This window comes from Vidua macroura, chromosome 7 (assembly GCF_024509145.1).
Source record: "Vidua macroura isolate BioBank_ID:100142 chromosome 7, ASM2450914v1, whole genome shotgun sequence".
Lineage (NCBI taxonomy): Eukaryota > Metazoa > Chordata > Aves > Passeriformes > Viduidae > Vidua > Vidua macroura.
The window spans coordinates 9,017,166-9,038,226 of record NC_071577.1 but is presented as its reverse complement, the minus strand read 5'-3'; the positions used below and the strand labels follow the sequence as shown (position 1 = coordinate 9,038,226).

Below are 21,061 nucleotides of genomic sequence, written 5' to 3'. Positions count from 1 at the left end.
TAAGATTACTCAGCTTCTCTCATATAATCACACAATTAATTCTTTCTCTTTAAAACAGTTTAAGACTGTTACAAGGCAGAGAATGACAAATGCATTGATCAGGGAGAAATTGATGAAGAGGATGTTTGTCCCATATGTCAGGAGGTGTTATTAAGGAAAGTGTTTCAGTTTCCTTAGTACAGGTTAGGCATAAAATTTGTTCTCTGACTTGCTACACTTCTAATGCTAGAATAAATTCACAAGAAAAAATACCTGACAGTTGTTACAGCCCTTTTGCCATCTGGGGAAATGTGGCAATCTTAGGAGATAAAATGTGGGTGGAGAGGAAGAAAGAAAAGGAAAGGGAAGACTATTTAATATTGCTATGTGATTTTTTTTCTTAATTTTGGAGAGATAACAGAAATTGGAATTCATTTTCTGTAGATACATCTTTGGTAATGTTCACATTAAATACATAAAACTTTGGGCTGACCACTAAGATGAACTGGAGAATGGCTCCGCAGTGAAGTGCTCGCTTCACAGAGAAAAAAACATGCACTTCTTATTCTCATTCTAATAGAATTTAGAAACTAAACAACTTGTGAATGCAACAGAAAAATCAAGACTGAACCTTGGAAACCCTTGTAATAACTGCAGAGCATTTCCAGCATAGCAAAGTGCTACAATAAATGGTTTTAAACCAGTATTTTGACAGTCTGAGTATATCTTGTAGCTTGTCACTTACTCCTCTGCCTTATTGTAAGTAACTGACTTTGATGCCTAAAGACACAAAGCTAAAACAATAACTAAAGCCAAACAATATTAAACAACAAAAAGTGATTACCTTCAATGAAGGTCCTTCAGGTGCAAGTGTGGCAAAATGCACATGACACAGGACTCCAACAATTTTAAAGGTGGAACAAACTAGCATGCTTAATAGAAATCATCCAATTAGAGGAACAGTTAATTAAATAATTCCCCCTCCCCTTTTGGTTCTGCCCCTCTCTGAAGCCCCCTCCCAGCTTCTAGCCCCACATTTATTATGTCTACAATATCTGGAAAAAACCAAACCTTGTTTGATTCACTCTAGAGGAAAGACTAAGTAAGATTCCAGGAAGGTTAACTTGCTGTTCTAAAATCTAAGAGAAAAGTAGGAAAAGTACTTGAGTTAGTTAAGGAGCTATATAACTGTATAATAGTAGTTTACAGAGCTACAAATTTATGAAAAGTGTATAAAAACTAGAAATCTTATTGGCATCAACTTGATCTAGAGAGTAGACAACATATGCTTTGTAAACAAACATCCATGGCAAACAAAGCAAATGTTTTTAAACTTGCTTTTGGTGCAATGCATCTCCAAATGATTCTGTAGTATGCATTTGGATCGTCCTTTTCCAAATAAATAATTTAGCTACAACTTTATCATAAAGGATTAAAAACTTTTTAACCTAGCTTCTTATTCTGCTAATGTGCTTTTGTTTGTTTACAGGGAAATTGTCTCCAAGGTCCAGCTGAAGACTACAAGAGGTTTTTCTTCACAAGAAACAGAATAGAGAATGTGACTCTATTAGAATTGGTAACTGATGGAGGATGATATTCTTTTGTCATGGGAATTGTGGTGATGACAGAAATACATTTAATGATATTTGGGAAGAAAATGTTGAGAGAAGTCTCTAAACAAAATATGGCTTCAAAGATAAATAAAATATCAGTCATTGATAACTTTTTCAAATTTTTATTATCTTGCATAAGCTGTAACATTTTACAAACCTTAGTTACATTTTCAGCAACAGATACACTGATACTGTAGTAAATACAGAGATGAAAAGACACCTCTGACAAAATATAAAAAGGTAGAAATACTTAAAACCAGGATGCCGAATATCAAGAATGTTTTACATAAACAACATCCATACTAGAGTGTTTTTGAAAATAATTGCTGAGGTCATGAAGCATTTGTTGAATAAGAGGCTCCAGAATTCAAGGTGGTGAGCACAGTCAGTGCCATGAGTTCACCTGCCTTGCAACATCCAGAGCCAGGCTTTGTATGAGTAACATGCTCTGAGGAGCACTAAAAACTGCCTTTCTACACAGTGACATGTAAAAATAGTACTGTTCTAACGTGGACTGAAGTGCAACAAGTGCTTCAAAGGAACCAAATCAATTACCTGGGGAATAAAGTACCAGGATGCTTTGGGGAGGGGGAATATAGGAATGTTCAGTAAGTCCTAAAACTGACTGAAAAAAATTCATTTGGTAAAACAGTTTTCAGGCTGAGAGTGCTAGCACGACAAGAAATGACAGTTTTGCCCTGCCAGTCCTAAAAAAACCTGAAGCTTTTTATTTTTTCAGAACAAAATGAATACTGCTTTTAGAAGAAAACAAAGCTCAGATTCAAGTCATTTAAACCACCTTTCATAGAAATTCTTTAACACAAATGTAGCTGCCTACTGTTAGAAGTGTGGCACAAATTAGTACAAATTACTATAAAAGAATACTCATCTTTAGCTCCATAGGCATAGTACTGTGTTTTCATAAAACCACTGAATTTAAAAAAAATTAAAAAGCGATTAAAAAACAATGCAAGCTAAGCTCCAAATTGAGATAAAAATTGGTTCTAGAAAATAAGAAGTATTGTACCCATCTCCGTACAATTTCTGCTGCTATTGACAAGCAAAGTTAGCAGCTGAAAAAAGGACTTTTATCGTTATAATAGTGTTTATATATAAAGATAGGTTAATTTCATTTTTGAAGTTAATATCCCAGTCAGTTTCATACCTGTAAATCCAATGATTTCAAGACGCTTGCACTTGATGCACAAAGTTGAAGCAGATCCTGTATGAGCATTTTTAAAAGACACTACTGTTCAGATTGCTAAAGATAGATTTTTAAAATTTCTTTTCAAACATAAAATACAAAAACTAGGTTTTACAACAACTACCATCATCATCAACATGCAGAAGTCAGTATTCCAACATAAAAAGCACTAGATCTGCCTCTTAAAATATTATAAAAGCTATATAATTGTAATAATTCAGGGGGTTTTGGCTAACAGAAAATAAAAACATAATGTGCTTTTCAGATAGTCAGGTGTCCCACTGATAAAATAAGTCTGATGAAACAGAAAGGCACTTCAGCAGGCTAATTTATCTCCAGATTTTCCTAATGTAAAACACTAGACAACTGATGTAGTGCACTGCCTTTTCATTTACACAGTGTTTGAGCAGTAGTGTTGTGAAACTTTGTCACTTTTTAACTAACAAGAATTTATACTGGTGCCCGTTCATTTCATCCTCTTTGGTACAAATTACTGCATAAAAACAAAGGAGACAACTGAACATTCCTACATCCTGCATTATTTTTGGTGCATCATCTCTAGCTTTATGATGGTAAATAATGCCCCTAATCAACACGTAATTTTTACTTTCAGGTTTGTAATACCAGCGCTCTATTTTCTGATTGCACTATAAGGACTTTCTTTCTCTTAATCAAATGTGATTTTGAAGTGATTCCCCCACCTTTTTTTTTTTTCACCTATAATATCTAGCATTTGGTAACAATCTAAAAATTATTGTCAATGAGCTTGCACTTAAAACTGTATGTACATAAATAAGGCTTTTCTTGCAAAAGCTGACAGCTCAAGAAGTGCCTTGTGAAGAACTGAGACATAAGTCTTGCAAGCATTTGTGTTCTTCAGAAAGAATTGATTCCACCAAAGCACAAACACGTATCAGTTTGCAAACTAGCATCAGAAAGAAGCTGTACCCTTTCCAGTTTTCCCTATTCATTCCACTCTCCTTAGAAGAGGCTCACAGACATTTCCTCCTTCTTATTCTCAAGGTAAGCAACCTCCAGATTCCAAGAAGTGAAAACCTCTGCATGTTTCCCCAGCCTTTCCAAGAGTCGTGTGCGACAAATCCTTGCTGATTTTTGTCTAGGCCTAATTCTGGCACCAGCATTTTAACAGTCCGTTAGTGTCACAAAAGGCCAACAGGAAAAAAAAAATCTTAAGAAATAAATTCAGTAATTCCTAAAAATTCATATGTTGAAATCATATAGAGATATATAGAAAAACATTAGTTTGTGACACTTCACTGTGACATTCTGTCTTCTCCACACATTACACATCACATAGAATGTTTTGTGGAATTAAAATTTTTGGAGCTCAACATAGTCAAGCTCCTTTTTTTAATGATACAAAACCAAAAAGAATTCTAATCTCTAGCAGGCAATACAGGTTTTTCCAGTGCATAAATTCCAACATACAGCTGGAATGTGAAGACTGAGATAATATATTTTGAAATATTCTGTATGAATATAAATCATAATCATAATAATTTTAGAGTTGTATTTCTAATCCTTTTTTTTGACAACCTGATACCTACTGTCAGAGAACAAGAACAACGGAGTGCCAAACTTGTTTTCTTTGAACTCTCATAAATAAAGCCATTTATAGTTGTCTGTATTTTTTGATGATACAAGTAAGTTTGAGAAATTAGGTCTTTTTAGTATATACAATGAAAAATGCATTTTAAAAATCTGAAATATTACTCTAAGTGACCAAAATTTCAAGTAAAGACATATGAACTTAATATGAATTCCTGAAAACCATTAGCTTGTCAGGGATTTTCTATTATGTTCAACAGAATGCATAATAATCTCTTTTTGAAAAGGGAGCTATCAGAACCAATGCTACTCTGCAAACAGGGCAATATTGAACCTCAAGGGCAGCTTTCCTAAGAAATGTGCATATACAAATTGATTCCTACTAATGTATACAACAAAGACAAGGATGACATGATCAATATCTGGGCCTAGAAAGTCACATTTAAATATCCATTACAACTGTACATTTAAAAAAAAAAAAAGTTTTTGTGAAAATGTATTTGGTATTGAACAAAATTCCTGTAACCTAGAAAGAGAACCAAAGGCATGCTAATATGACAAGCCATCTTCACACCTGAAATAGATGAATCATAATTAAACCTCTTTTAGGTTCTTTAGGCCAATTTAATTACAGACTTATTTGCACACTGCAGTGGTTTGGCCCTGGCCAGATGCCAGGCACCCACCAAAGCCACTCTTACCAATCCTTTGCACAAAGTGGACAGAGGAGAGAAAATCCAATGAAAGGTTCCTGAATTGAGGTAAGGAGAGATCACTCACTGAATACTGTCATGGGCAAAACAGACTCACTCACCTTGGGGATATTAACTGAATTTATTACAGAGCAGGATAATGACAAGTGAAATAAATCTTAGAAACACCTTCCCCCCCCACCCCTCCCTATTTCTGCAGTGACACAGGGAGACAGGGTCAGTTCCACCACGTGTGGTTTCTGAGACAGGAATGGGTCACTTCCACCACGTGTGGTTTCTGCTGCTGCTCAAGGACAGAAGTCCCTCCCCTGCTCCAGCACAGGGTTCCTCCCACAGGAGGCTGCTCTCCATGAACTTCTCCAGCTTGAGTCCTTTTCAAGGGCAACAGTTCTCCACAAACTGCTCCATCGTGGCTCACTCTTCCACAGGGTGCAGTCCTTCAGGCACAGCCTGCCTCCAGCATGAGTCCCCCACAGGTACTACCAGGAAACCTCCTGTCTCCACAGGTCCTGCCAGGAGTTTGCTGCAGCACAGCTTTCCCATGGGTTCAGAGCCTCCTTCAGGCATCCTCCACAGGCTGCAGGTGGATTATCTGCACTCCGTGGGTTGCAGGGGGACAGTTGCTTCACCATGTGTTTTAGGTTTGGGTGGCCAGGTTTTGATAGTGTAGGGGGGTCTACAGGGGTGAGAAGCTGCCAGAAGCTTCCCTGATGTCCAGCAGAGCCAATGCCAGCAGCTCCCAGACAGAGCTGCTGCTGACCAAGGCTGGGCCAGTCAGAAGTGATGGTGACACCCCTGTGATAATACATTTGAAAAGGAAAAGAAGTTATTGTGCAGATGTAATTGTGGCCAGAAAAGAGCAGGGTGAGAACATGTGAGAGGAACAACTCTGCAGACACTAAGGTCAGTGCTGAAGGAGGGGAAGGAGGTGATCCAGGCACAGGTGCTGATATTCCCACCTGTGATGGTGATGCCCACAGATATTGGGTGTGGCTGAGCTGGAGTTCATTCCCCATAGCAGCCTTCCCAGTGCTGTGCCTTGTACTGGGAGCTGGAAAGGTGTTGGTAACACACCAGTGTTTTGGCTACTGCTGGGCAGGGCTGGCACAGCATTAGTGCTGACTCCCAACATTCCCTGCCAACCAGCAGGCTGGGGGTGGGCAAGATCCTGGCAGGGGACACAACTAAGCCAGCTGACCCAAATTAACCAAAGGGATATTCCATACCATATGATATCAGCTCAGATATAAAAGCTAAGGAAAGGAGGAGGAAGTGGGGGCATTTGTTACTTACAAGGTTTGCCTTCTGGAGCAACCACTACAAGTGTTGAAGCCCTGCTTTCCAAGAAGCAGCCTTAACATTGCTTGCTGATGAGAAGTAGAGAACAAACCTATTTTTTTTCCCTCTTTGTGCACACGAAAACTTCTGCTTTTGCCTTAGGAAACTGCTTCATCTCAATCCAGGAGTTGTCTTCCATCTTAATTTCTCTCCCCTGTCCAGCTGGGAAAGGGGAGCAATAGAGCAGATTGATGGGCACCTGACATCCAGCCAAGGTCAACACACACACCTATCTCAAACTTAATTTGCACTTTCATACTTGTGAACTCAATAGGGGAATTTTGTTCATGAAGCAAATGCTCACTTTGGACTGATGCATTGCTGGTACCATCCTGGTTACCTTCCATATTCTTCTAGAAACAGCACCAGACAACTGACAATCCCAACACAACAGACATATTTCACAGTAATATTTCCTGAGCAAATATTCCCAGAAGCCCAGCTGCATAGGATAGTTCCCAACTCTTGAGTGTACTACAGGGCAGACAACCAAGGTCTATTCACATCACAATTCAAATACAGACATGTGTGTTTGGGTCTTGGTACAGACCCTTAACCAAGCTCTAAGGGAAATATTTATAAAGCCTTTTTAGGATGATTTATAATCAAACTGCCAAAGCCAAAATGCTGGAACTTATTTCATCAGGGAAACAGCCTCAAAGCCACAGAAATACATTCTGTTTACTATATGAAGCACATCAAGAGATGCATCCATTTTTCTGTTAGCCAAAGTTGAAATGATCATTTTGACAAGATGAACATTAAAATTAAAGAATATTCTGATGGCCTTTCCTTCCTCTATACATATCTTAGTTACAATTCATGCATTCATGACTTTTGGTAAATTTAACTCTAAGATGAGTCATAAATAGTATTTATATTGCATTATAGACCAAATTTTTGCAATCTGCTGTCTCATGCTCATAACCCTCCCCCCCAACTTTTAAAGCCTGTTTAACCCCTCTGCAAAGCTAGACAAAAGCAGCTCAGGCTGGCAAAATGTAGGCACATAAACCTCAAATGATCTCCCATTGTTTTAAACATAAAACAAAAAGGAATGGTGCTGAGCTTTCCTGCTCAAGAAACTCTTTCCAAGGCATAATTTGTCTAATCTTGCACACTTCATCATGGGCCAAACTCTCACTTAGAAACAGGCAGAGATTCAAGGCTACATTCTGGAGCACAGCTGGCCCAACAGCATACAGAAGAGAAGATGTTCACTGACAAAGAAGCCAAAACAAGACACTGAGATCAGGAGTGGCTGCAGCTCCAAATGCTACCAGAATCAGTCCTTTTCTGCTGGACATGGACCCCTCATAGCCCATGACAGTGTTCAACATCCACGGGCCATAATAAAGCAGATTTAAACAAAGCAGATGGGCAACACTTGAAGATAGTGGAGACCATGAACTGCAGTGGCCACACTTGTACACTTCCTTTTCCCCCAGTGTTGTATGGAATTGCACATGGATGGACACACAGGGAGGGCAGTAATGCTATAGAGCTCTGCTGATAAATCCAGCAGAGCTCATCTGCTGGTGTCGTGGGACCAACGGATGAAACATTTCACATTATACAAGGAAGAAGTAACAGATAGCTAGAAAAGTTCACATATAAAATACTGTACAGATGGTCACGTTGATTAGGAACAAGGCTAGGAATGGCTTTAACTAGGCTACCATTGCATTAGCAACAAGTACAAAAAAATTAAATCACGTGCCTACATTTCTCACTGTGCATTCCCAAAAGTGTGTCCAAGAATGACAGGCTAAGTAAAATGTGGGCCTTCCTCATACGGCCAGTAAAATTAGGAACTGGAAAAGTTTAATAGTAGCATTTCCCTGTTTTCAATTCACATGGAATATTAATTGCCCAGCTGAAGTTTGGTAACTCAATCTGTATGTTAAAAAATGAAACTTTTCTTGATACTAGAAAACAACATTTCCCTTGTAAACCCAACACTGCAGAATTACAGAAGCAGGCAAGAGGTCAACAACCAGCAGGGAGAGCAAGAGCACAAAGCACATTGTTTTAATTTATAGGAATAAGCGGCCTCTCCTCTCTTTTCTTCCAGATATTGGTTTTACTATCTCTTTTCATGAGAGGTGGTCTATCCCTTTTTTTAGCAGAAGGGATACCAGATTCATGACTTCCTGGTAGAGATTTTTTCCTTAGACCTTCCTCGTTATGTTGTTCTAGGACTGGCCCATTCCCTCCTTCCATAATGTGTCTCACAGCCTGGTCCTCTGGAGTGCAAACAGTGGTCCCGCTTTCACTGCCACTCAGATCCAGATCTTCCAAGTAAAGAATCTTAGAATGTGGCATACTTTTAATGAAAGTCTTCTCTCTCTCCAGTTTCCTGTTAGGATGGTGCTCATTCATATCCACACCAGAGTCCAGGCTGGTATCATTACTCTCAGTTTTTTTGCCCTTTTTCAGATCTATGAAAGAATGCCTCACTTGAGCAATTGGCTTCCCATCCAGGGACACAAACCATGCTCGAGGATGCGGAGATGGTTTTCCTTTAGAGAGCTCCAGCAATGTTTGCTCTGAAATCCCTTGAAGTTCGGATGAAAACGGAGTCATTACAACTGCTTCATTCAGTGTCCCAGGAACAGAGACAGATTCCAGTAAGCTGTTGGTGTACCGGCCCCAGTTGGATGCTTGGGAAGGCAAGCCCTCTTCACCATCCAGGGCACTGTTCTCATCTCTGCAGGCAGAAGGCTGGGGATGAGAGTGCACTGGCATTTTGGGGAGTGTTTGCATGTAACTGTCACGATTCATGGGTTCCATCATGGGGCCATACACCAGCTGCCCTTTCCTTGGCAAAGTTGCTGATTTAGCAGGATGCAGTGGCTCTGGGGAGTGGAAAAGGTCTGAGGTTTGAAGAATAGCTATAGGCTGATTGTAAATATGCATTAGATGTTCTGGGATATGGGAAAGCCCATACATCTCCTCTTTCAGTGAAAGGTACCTGTTTTGGTCTGGAATGTCCCTAGGAGCCTGGGAAATAGTACTGTTACTGTGCTTTGGCTGCTGTAAAAGCCTCACTCCAGCACTAGGCTCCACTGAATGGGCTGAATTTCCTGCCTGACCAATCTGACAGGATGACTGATAAGAAGCATCCTCTGAGTAGATTTTAAAATTGTCTTGTGATTTTCCATCTTCTGTGTCTATGGACAGCCTCCTTTGAGGGCTGTATGAAGAAATCTTCGGTGTATATAACTGTGAGTTATCCTCCAGCTTTAAAGACCCTTTGACAGCACTGATGTGATTTATGTGAGTTGTTGAGGTTGTCTGGTCTTTTTTTATGACCTCCAGCTTGGTTGAGTTTTTCTCCTTCTTCTGTGTCCGACGACATTTATCCCTATGCAAAAGAGAAGCAAGGTGACTGCAGAGCATATTAGGAAATACTGGACTGTTGACTACCAAAGCTGAAGGTTAGACTTTGGTTAAGAAGTTGTAATGACATCACATACTTAAAATGAAGTTCTGTAACAAGTGTAATTTAAAAAAAAATATTAGGCTACATATTACAGTTTAGCTAAGAAAACAAGTCTTAACCTCAAAAGATTATTTTATCAACCTCAAATTCCACTCATAATGAGCTTGCTGGAACTTCTTTTGCTTACCTGCAGTAACAAAGAAGAACAGCAAAAAATCCAATGATAATGACAACAGTTCCTCCCAGTATGGCCGTAAGGAACACAGTGTGATAGGCTGTTATGTCCTTGGAAACAGCACTAATAATGGATTCTAGATTATCAAACAAAACCAGACAAGCATTAGTTCTTAAAAGCAAATGATTCCACTTGATGTGCAGAGCTAATAAACTGAACAGTACTTTTCCAGTGATTTTGTGTTCCAATGGCATTATGTTCATCCTTCCCTTTTCACCTTGCTATTTCAGCAGGATAGATGAAAATAACAGGTCCATCTCAAATACTAAAAGCTTACCATGACAGCTACTTCATTCCAGACAAATTATATTTGTATTAATTGTCCAAACTAACTTAGAAAAAGTAGTCTACATTTTCTACTTAGCACTTTGCCAGAGAGTGCTATCTGTTTTTGCAATTAGCCCCACTGTTTCTCTGACAGATCCCTACATATAAGTTCACAAAACATACAAGAAAATCACTGTAAGGACTCGACCAAAATTTATCCAAGTGGTGAAGTTGCATGTCACTTCTCCATTCCTGCTGTTAAATGAAGCAAACTGACAGGCTTCCATGGGGCATTCAGCAATTGCTTGGCCAGCTGTTGCCATACCTCTTGCTCCAGGCAGTGGAGCTGCAATCCAGTAGCCCAAGTGCTGAGCAGTGTATGTCCATACCAACTGGCCATCCACTTCCTTCACTATTCCTAGCCCACGGTTTACCCAAGCACCTGGGAAAAAAAAAAAAAGGACAAAACATTGCACATGCCATGCAGGATTCTTCTATACCTCAAACCATCAGCAATTAGGCCACTATCAAAAATATACAAGGTCACAGGATAAACTGAAACTTCTGACCTAGCCACTGTTCATTACACAGCTTCTGCCAAACAGGCAAATTTCCTCTCCTGACAACTTCATTGCAAATATCCATCTGTAGCCATTTACTTTGAAACAAACATTACTCACCAGAAGTAAACTCAATATGATTAATTTCCTATTAATAACTGTCTTTCACAGATATGCACATAAATAATTTGAGAAAGCCTATTGTACAGCCTTCAGCATGCATGAAGGCCAAGACTAAAAAATGAGGGAGCAGGTAACTGATGCATATGAACACAAGTTTAACATCAGCTAGCAGAACTTAGTGGGAAACCATTTTAATCTTATTAAGCCACAATAGGATACACAATGTTTGTCTTGAATGCTTCTCTCCTCCTCCCTGCCCCGAGGCTGTAACAGTTCAGTTAGCCCAAGGAAGTGCTATTGTTAGGACACAGATTCCACACCATCTGCTTGGCAATGCAAAGGAAAGGTGTTATGGTGTGCCAGCTTCTACAATTAATAAAGCATCCATTAGAAGAGAGAGAATTACACTTAACTCACTTAAACACGTTTATTGTGGGTCATTTGTGAAAATCTAAGGACAGAAAACAGCCTCATGTAACCAACCTTCCATATTCAACCTGCAAATACTGAGAGGTAGAGAGAACCACCAGCTTTTTTAAAACACCAGTAATCAAAGTATGAAAACAGTATAACTCATGTAAGCTGGAACTTATATGAATTTCAATTTGATATTCTTCCAAGACCCTTCTTTCAGCAAAGGAAGAGTAAATATCTCCCAACCAAGGAGGTAAAGATGAGGATGGACACCTGCCACAGATGAAGGCACACAGAGAAAAAAATAAAGCATCGGCCTTTTCCTGGTGCTCGTGATGGCTGGCAGAGGGGAAAGGCAGCAGCAAACACCTAGAGCTGTGAAAGTCCTTTCTCAGCCACCTGAGAAATCTTGTCCAGAGTCAGGAGTAATACCAGCAAACCTTTTGCCTTTTGTAAAAAACGCAAAAATAACTTCTAGGTCTCCAGAAGTTCTATCTTGACTGAACAAATCCATAAGAAGCTATACAATGTTTGCTGTCCTTTTCAGCAAATTACATCTTCCCCTAATATACTACATAGAAAATACTTGGTATTAAGAAATAATATTAAACTGTGATTCATGAGTAAGCCCATTTTCTCTATGGTTTACTGCCATTCAAGCAAAAGGATATAATTCTCAATTTCATGTTGAAAGCAAGCTTTCTATTGTTTGTAATTCTATTAAAATCCACAAAGTACTTTTAGCACTAATGCAGCAAAATATTTCGTAAGAAGGAAGCCACACTCAATACAGATGAACAAACTCTGCATTTACAGCAGCTGAGTACAATTACCAGAGCTCATTTTCCAGGAAGTCTCAGTACTACTCCACTTGGAGTGAGCCCCAGGAGCACTGCTCAGGCAGACCTGTGAAAGCAGATTCTGTCTTTTTCCTGCTGCATATGGGTCACCCACACCACAGCACACACAAACCTGTTCCCTTGCCACTATCAATGCTGACATGGGAGCTCTGATTACCATCATAACACATTACCCAAGGACTTCAGAGTTAAAAACTGTGTCAGTGCCTTGCTGGGGACATCCCGCATGCAGCATCTTGGAGGCCAGAGCCTCATTACTGAGTACAGCAGGAGCTCTGCATTCAGCTCAGATGGGGGGCCTGCTGCTCCTTATGGATGCTCTGGAATGCCTGCTGCAGAGCTGAGGTGTTCAGCTGCCCTCAGTCACCAGAACCTTGATAAAACATGCCTTGCTGTTACTCAGTTACCTTGGGAAAAAGTCATTTTGTGTGTGTCAGGCCACAGGTAAAAAAATAAAGGGAACATACTTAAGAATAAACATCCAGAAAGCAAATACAGTTGCAAATTTTTACTGTTAGAGAGGAAGAAATGGGAGAAAAAGTGCCAGTTAATTTATGCCCCAAAAGTTGCTGTCCTTTTTCACCATCCTTCTGTCCCTCTCCTCAGCATGCAGCAGTGAACAGTACACCTCAGAGAGCATCCATTACAAACAGCTTGCCTTTATGGAATCTCTGTAAAGTACATCCCGTTGGAGAGGAAGAAACAACTGGTTTTCTTGAGGTTTGGATCAGCAGGCCATATTCCTAGCTCCTGTTTTACTCCCAAGGCCAACATGCCTATGTAGGGATGCTGAGTAGGACCCTCAACATGCACATGAGCACCTTACACTGGTTTGTATTCTAACCCGATCCTGTGCTGCTCCAGTTCTGTCAACTCCTTGTTTAACAGCAGCATTGATTTAGCTTTGTTTAGGGAGGTAAAAAAGCAGCATGAGCACAGGAGCTGGCAAAAGTGACTGTGGCAATAAGAAATTTAAACTCTGGGTGATATTTTACCACCTCAGACTAAAACCCTCTAAAATGCCATCTCTTTCTACCAATTACCCCTCTGAAGCCTTCTAGGTATAAAGACAGACTTAATCTTCTATGCCAAAAGTTATCCTGTTTATTTTTTCCCCCAAAAGACAGCCTAGCCAAATTTTATTAGCATGTCCTTAATTCAAATCCATGTTCTTCAGGTTTTTTCCATTAAGGTGATCAGTTTCTTTCTTGAACATTAAACGTTAAACAACACTTTGTTAGAGCTGGTGTCCCTCTCCTGTACTTCCAAACACTGCACAAAAGCTTTTTGCCTTCATAAGGAACAAGATATGACCTCACTCACTCGCATATTTCAAGCCTATATATTCAATATATATTCATATTTCAAGTGTGATGGTGACTGTGAGGTGCAGTGTAGGACAATGAGGACACTAATGCACCCACACCTAATACAGGTCATCTAAATGGGTTACATGGACATAGCTCATTACTCACTCCTGACTAAAATTAGATGTGAAGGGATGACAAAAGGTTTAGAATGACTAATCCCCAGCCTCCTCTTTGCATACTGGAAGAACTATGTTGTTCCCTTGGATAACTCTTATTTCCCCTTCATTTCACTTTCTGAATTGTTTTTGTTAACTGAAGCAATATCTATTCCAGTTCCAGCGTCAGAGGATCTCTAGAGCTACACTCCAGGAAACAAAGCATCCAAACCTTCAATTCTGGTTTGCTTTCTTGTAAGAAGGAATTCACAAAATTACTAGGCTTGAAATTTAACATCACCTAAAATATATGTTCTGTGAATACTCAGCCTCCCATGAAAATAAAAATCCAGTACACTAAATGAAGGCAAGAGGAATGCTGATGAATTTTAGTAAACCTTTTTGAATTAATGAAAGCAGGGAAATACCTTTGAACAATTCAAGCTAGTCCATTAAAATAAATGACCACCTATTGACCATCACCTCATAAAATAATGCCATCACTGTTCCATGACCCACAGTGCCATGTGCCCAAACCTAAAGGCATGTGTTAGAAGGCAAAATAACAAATAACCCACTTACCAATTTTCATATCAAATGTCCAGGCAGGTACAGCATCTCCTGATCTTACAGTAGTTGTGGGAAGAGGAAGTGAAACCTGAATGGGACCCTTTATATTCAGTTCTTTCCCAGCCAAAAGAACATTTACACATATGGCAGCAAGAGGAGTTAATTCCATGCTTTTGAAACCTGAAGGCAAGAAATATCTCGTAATTCTCCTTCCATTGTTTATTTTAAAAGAAAAGAATTAAGCTACTAAAGGCAAGTCCTCATCCACATTCAGCTACACAGTCAGCTGTTACCAAATAAAAATCAACATTACTTTTCTTCTGAACTTTTAACAACTTATGATTAAAACAAAACAGAGTCATTTCTATAGCAGTGCTATAAGAGAAACACATTTGCAACATCTGGGTTCTATGCTGACCATAGAACCAACCATGAGGCAAAACTTGTTTTGTGGTCAGGGAGGAAGGATTTTTCCCCTCAGATAATCAGATTACAAAACCCCTAACTGATGTGAAACACAGATCATACAAGAATTTTGGTATAATCACAATTTACATAACATTGAATGAAACTGAAAGCATATGGAACCTCTCCTGTAAGGATTAATTTCCAAATTTGGCAGCCAGAATTAAGTGAATAGTTAATCATGAGGAAATGTTGCCTTTACAGAGCAGCCTGAAAGTTTCTTTCCTTTGTTTTCCTTTCACCAGTTTGCAAATGCTCCAGAATGCCCAGTGTGACAGGATGGTGAGAGAAGCTGAAACAGAATTACTAAGTAGCAGAATAATGTTAAATCTATGCAGGCTGTCAGAAGCTGGTTGTGAGAGAACTCCTGGCACATCAGATATCAATTAGCTTCCACCTGCCCTAAAAGGAAGCTTATTCCTTTAGGGGTATATGAATAATTTAAAACATATGCCAGACAGATTGAAGGGAAAACTCAAAGAGGATAAACACTGCTTATTCTCTTATGCTTCTTTCCTTCTGCCTTCCATTTAAAGAGGTGAAGTACAGAGAAGAAAGATATTTTAAAATATCTATGTCAAAATGTAAGCATATATGCTGCCTTTAATGGAATGAAAATTAAAGAATAAAGTATGATGACTTTAAATAAGCCATGTAGTGCCCTCTTCCTGCACCACGATGAATTTAAGAGCCTCATGGCTTCAGATCTACTGGGAATGGAAAGAAAAGAACAAAAGAAAGATGGAACTGCACACAGTACAACCTACCAGAGATTACTGTACTTATGCAGATTTAAAAACTATCTGATAGAATGACAAATACTAACAAAATCCAATGGTATAAGAGCAGAGTTACGACTCATGAAACCACTTAGTGCTTCTCCAGTGAAACAGATGCACAGAAAACATCATTACAGCTGTGCTCTGTACACACAGGGACCACTTGGTCCCAAACTTGCCCAGCCTGACTGACTGTGAGCCAAGCAGGGGCTTCAATGCAATCTTTGTGCTGGCTCTAACCCCTAGAACCAATCACTCCAGTGAAAATGCAGGAACTCTACAGCTGAAGTTAATTGCTGCTGTTTCACTGATTAGCTTCACCTACTGTACAGTCTGGCTATAATTGCATTTTTAAAGTGTTTACTAAGCCAGTTCCACAGTCTCACGAAATTCTGAGCATAAATACATATTCATATATATAAATGTGAAAAGCAGATTCTGAAGTTGTATTTCAGTGCAGGAAGGTATGTTCTCATACTGCATGGACCAAAATAGAGTAACACTGATTACTCACCTGATGTGTTTATAACTCACTCCTGTGGAACAAAGCTTTCTGATCTAATACAATGAAGCAGGTTCAGGGCCTCTTAAATTAAGCATATGCTTTTCTGAAACACTGTGTACTCATATGCATTATAATATTATAATCTTTCTCCATTAGAAATCCTAAGCATCATATTCACATACCTGATTTATTTAGAATAATTCCTGTTGTATAGAGAAAGCTGTCCACTTTCAAAAATTGCTCTGGTACTGTCAGATAGGCTGTAACATTTGCAATATGATTTGTTGGAAGCTTCATTAAAGATTTTGGAAACTGAACACTCGGTTGAGATTTGGCATCTGTAAAAGAGTAGTATTTTTTCTTAGCCACAGTAAAACAGACAAACCATGTTTTTATTACCCTTCAGAAATCTATTTAGCATAACAACCTGTTTCCTCCCATTTTCTCCATGCTTGCTGTATTTCCAGTCTAGCACTTGTCACAGCCTCTTGTACAGCTACATAATTAACAGAAAATCTGGCTTTAAGTAGATAGGTATTATAGAAAATGATGCTTATTTTTTTTTTCCATGTGGGTGCAGATGGCTATCACAAAGTGTTTAGTTACAGTCTGCATGCACAGAACTTACCAGACAGTTTTCCAGTAATTAAGACAGTATCTTCAAACAGCCATATATTAGCTTGACTTTGTGGGAATAATGAGAGCGTCACGGACGAGTATACTGTGGAAAATGATAATATCTGTTATTACACTGTGCAACCAAAAGAAATCCTCCCAGGCCTCCAAATCTAAAAATCTATTGAACAAAGCAGTTAATATACCAGAGAGCATATGAAGACTAAATAAATTACTCCTGTTATCCAGAGCAGCTATTTTAGTGTTTAGGCAGAAAGACTTCTGTTGAATGTTTGCTACTGTTTTATACCTTCTATGGATAAACAAGTGACTAGAAAGTCACTAGAAAATTACTTAAAAGTCTCTTTTTTCAAAAAAATCATATGCCTTTTTAGGATCATGGAGGAGTTAAACAAGCAAACCTGTGAGGAAACACTGCTGAAGCAGAGCTATAACAGGTTATATCTGCTTAGAGAACAAAAAGCATTGGCATTCCAAGAATTACTCAGGTCAACAGGATTTTCCTCAGGACATATTAACAGCTCTTTGTTAACTCTAGGCAAAAAAAAAATCTAAGAATTCACTGTGTGTCACAACATAACCCACTTAGATTTTAAAAGGGCTATTTTCTGCTTTAGAGTAATCAGAATTTTGACAAGCTTAACAGACCGTTCACCCTTAGATCTGCATTGACAGGCACCATCTCCCTTGACTGACTTCTCTGAGTTGTGTTCAGCTGACAGCAACTACCCAGACAGCTTAGGAGAGAAATTTAATTACTGCCAGATACAGTTTAATAATAGGACTGTAAGACGCTTACGTACTTGGCATTCTCGCAGTCTTCCAAGGCAAAGGTGTCAGCAGGTAGCCATCCTTGTATGAGACAATAGTTAAGCTTAATCCTAATTTGTAGGGGACTTTTACCAACACTGCTCCATTGCTCCCAGTAAGAGTAGAATTTGTCAGGGTGTAGTTAACAAACACCTCTACCACCGCTTGTGGCAGGTACTGGTGGCTGATGATGTCATTTACTTGAACTTTCAGGGTGAAAACAGATCCTGGTGACAAAAAGAAAAACAGGAGGCCATGATGATGCATCACAACGAAGGACCATAGTTTTGTAAGTCCTGGAGCTCAGGTCTTTGCTATTCATGCACTGCACAGTGAATCTCTGCCTCTGGCCAAAGGCAGGGGTAACCATACAATTATGTACCCCAGAGAAAGGGGAAACAAAGAACCTTAAGACAGGACACAAAGGTGTCAAAAAGTGTTTATCAAACTCAGCAAATATAATAGCTAACCAGTTAAAAAAAAAAAAAAAACAGGAAAAAAAAATTTGAAACCAAATTACAAAGCAATCTTCCCCTTTTTGTTTAAGCTTGAAGAAGGCCTCTGTGACAATGTGAGAGTTACTGTGCTCTGCAGTATCACACTGATAATACAGATGGGTCTTCTTATCCCTTGGCTTGGGACAAACATTTCAAGATGCACCTTGAGTTTCTAAAGGCAGAGAACCTGATGTTTACAGACAGTGGGATGACACATCTATATTTACACATGTAACATTATTAGAAATGCATCCAGACACTACTTTAAGCTACCATCTCCCACCAGACTTGCACTGGGCTACTTTCCACCTTCCTACCTTGCAACTTCTAGACAATATTTCTCTACTCTAATTAGAGGATCTGATAGCTCGTACCATACCCAGTGTCATAATTACAGTGACTAAAATGTATGGTGAAAATAATCAGTCCACTTGAACAACAGTCTCAAGGTGCTCTGAATCACAATTTCTCTCTCACCCTGATGGCAAATAAACTATTAGGGAGCCTTTTCACAGTGTGTGAAAAGGAACAGAATTCCACTTTATTTCCAGAATACAGTTAATTAGTTGCTAGAATTTATAATATCTATGGATCACTTTTAAAAATACTTTAAATAACAAATTTTCCAGTATTTTAGTTACATGTTTACTACTTTTCAATATCACTGCACTACTTGGAATCCCAATACTTTCAAATCCATTCATCATGATTATGTATTTCTATTTAGGTCAAATGTCAAGTTAAGTTATTTGAAATGTATCTACCCAAAATCATACTTCAATTTCACCATGTTATCCCCACTATAATTGAGATTGACATTGCACCAAGAGATTACTGCCACTGACCTTGATTTAAATAAATAGGTCTTGAGAAGCCCAGTGCAATCCATCAAAAAAAAATCCAGTATGTGGTGGATATGCCCTCCAAGTTGGGCCTCTCTGAAATATGTATTTATTTAGATCTATTGTATGCATGGAGTACATTGTATATTCATGCAAAAAAATGACCTGCACATAACAAAAACTGACCTCATTTATGTTTACCACATGCACAGCAAAAACTTAGCAGCTGTGCCAGCTTGATTCTCTGCCATGTTATAAAAAAAAATCTACATCTCCTTGAAAAAAGTGATACATATTTTCAGAAAAAAACAAAACAAAACAAAAACACAACCAAAAAAACCCCAGTGGCACTCAAATGTATTTGACAGAATTAATCAAAAAATGCACAATAATCCTGGAACAATGTAATCTGTTGTTTTTTTTTTTCCTTATATAAGATATTTCAAGAATAAAATTGCTGTGCTAGAGGGGTTTTAAATCATGTGATAATGGGGAAAAAAAAATTATGTCATGTCAGCAAATTACAGGCTCCAAACAGCTCCTCCAGGCATTGATCCAGTTACACAGATACCAGCATCATTCCAGTGGCTGCCAAAACTTGAAAAACAGGTCATTTGCCCCTGGCCAATGACAAGTTAAAAGGCTACAGAGGAGAGGAAACAGGCTGTGTACAATATTATTATCCAGTAATCATTTGGAAGTCAGGAGCCTACCATGAAATGGTATTTAAAAGTAAGAAATACAGTGGTACAAAATTCAAGCTCATGCCAGTAAGAAGGAACACCAGAAATGCCTGTTATAAACTGGTATTTTAACAGCTGGAGTCAAGTTAGGAGAAAAAGAGCCTAGTTTTAACAGCTGAAATCAGTCATAAAAAATTAAAACCTAGAATATACTAAGAAAGACACATTCTTTCAATCATTTCATACTTGTAATGAGTATTTTCCATTTCCTGCTGATAAAAAAAAATCCTAAGAAGAAAACACAGGAGTGAGGGCAAATGCCACAGCCCTCCTGCAGCTGTTGGTAAATTCAGAGGTTGTTCTGTGCAAAACTCTTTCTTCCTCTCATCTCCTTCAGTTACAGCCAGATTAAACCCAACTTTCTTAGAACCTTGGGGTTCCAAAAAAAAAAAAAGACTGTAAAGCTATGTTGTTTTCACTCTCTGATGGTGAGCTGAAGAATATCACTGGCTGGTTTTAGCCATGCTGAACTTTGATTAGTTCTTTCTCCTGTGGGTATAGAAATTGCCCCAGCATTTCCCCAAAGTGATGCTCTGCCTGGAGGGGCGTTGAGCAGGCGCCAGGCTGGAAATGTGTTCTGAAATCCCAGGGATTGAAATCCCAAGGGTTGATGAGACAAAGCTCTCCAGTGGCAGCTCTGGAAGAGTCCCCAGCTGTGTGACTGTCACACCTAGGCAGCAGCCACTCCAGAGAGGAGTGCTCACTTCATGCCACTGAACACCCAGACACAGACTAAAGGAGCCCCAAGCCCTGCTCTCGGTGCCTTTGGCCTTATCTTTTGTGCTAACACAAGAGTCTCCCTGACAAGAGGGAGTTGTGTCCTGCCTGCACTTGGATTTGCTAATATCTACTCTGCCAACAAGTCACTTTAAACTCCCACGCACTGGTTTTGGAGAGACTTTCTAAAATAATTATTCTTTGCTCTCCTCAAGAGTAACAGCACAGGAGACATGAGGACACCACATTATGCCTCCACCCAAATGCTTGTGAAATGATAACACGTTAAAAATCCATGTGAAGAAAAGCCAGAATCCAACAGTAACAATTTTCCACTCACACAGCCACGTTCACCATAGTTTTGCAGACCAGTGGTTGCAGGCCAGTTAAAGCAGGACATGCCCAGGGCCCAGACTTTGTGTGCACCTCTGGTCCTACAGCACTGATCACTTCTTGCCAACCTTGACATCCCCTGACCAGCTCCCTCCTCACAAGCCTCACATCCATTTAATGTGCACTTTTATCACTAATTTAATGGTACTCAGTTATTACCAATGTCACAGTAACATCCAAGACACCTAATTTGCAAAAGAAATACTGTCTTTCTTTTTCTTTTTATAAATACCTTAATTTACAAGCCTTTAAGGACCATTTTAAGCCTCAGCTCTGATGGAAACTGCAGTAGGATACTTTAATCACAATAAAATGTACT

The 21,061-nt window shown here is 39.1% G+C and overlaps 1 protein-coding gene across 1 annotated transcript in view; it reads right to left on the bottom strand.

Annotated features, from left to right (window-relative positions):
* Positions 1 to 1,698: 1,698 nt before the first annotated feature.
* FAM171B (family with sequence similarity 171 member B) overlaps positions 1,699 to 21,061 on the bottom strand; it is a 37,796-nt gene continuing 18,433 nt past the window's right edge. The window contains exons 2-8 of the mRNA XM_053981846.1: positions 17,544 to 17,777; positions 16,733 to 16,825; positions 16,287 to 16,442; positions 14,368 to 14,535; positions 10,689 to 10,805; positions 10,049 to 10,172; positions 1,699 to 9,783 (exon numbers count right to left, since the gene is read on the bottom strand). Coding sequence (XP_053837821.1) covers positions 8,448 to 9,783; positions 10,049 to 10,172; positions 10,689 to 10,805; positions 14,368 to 14,535; positions 16,287 to 16,442; positions 16,733 to 16,825; positions 17,544 to 17,777 — 2,228 coding nt within the window. The 3' untranslated portion in view covers positions 1,699 to 8,447. The remainder of the gene's footprint in view (positions 9,784 to 10,048; positions 10,173 to 10,688; positions 10,806 to 14,367; positions 14,536 to 16,286; positions 16,443 to 16,732; positions 16,826 to 17,543; positions 17,778 to 21,061) is intronic.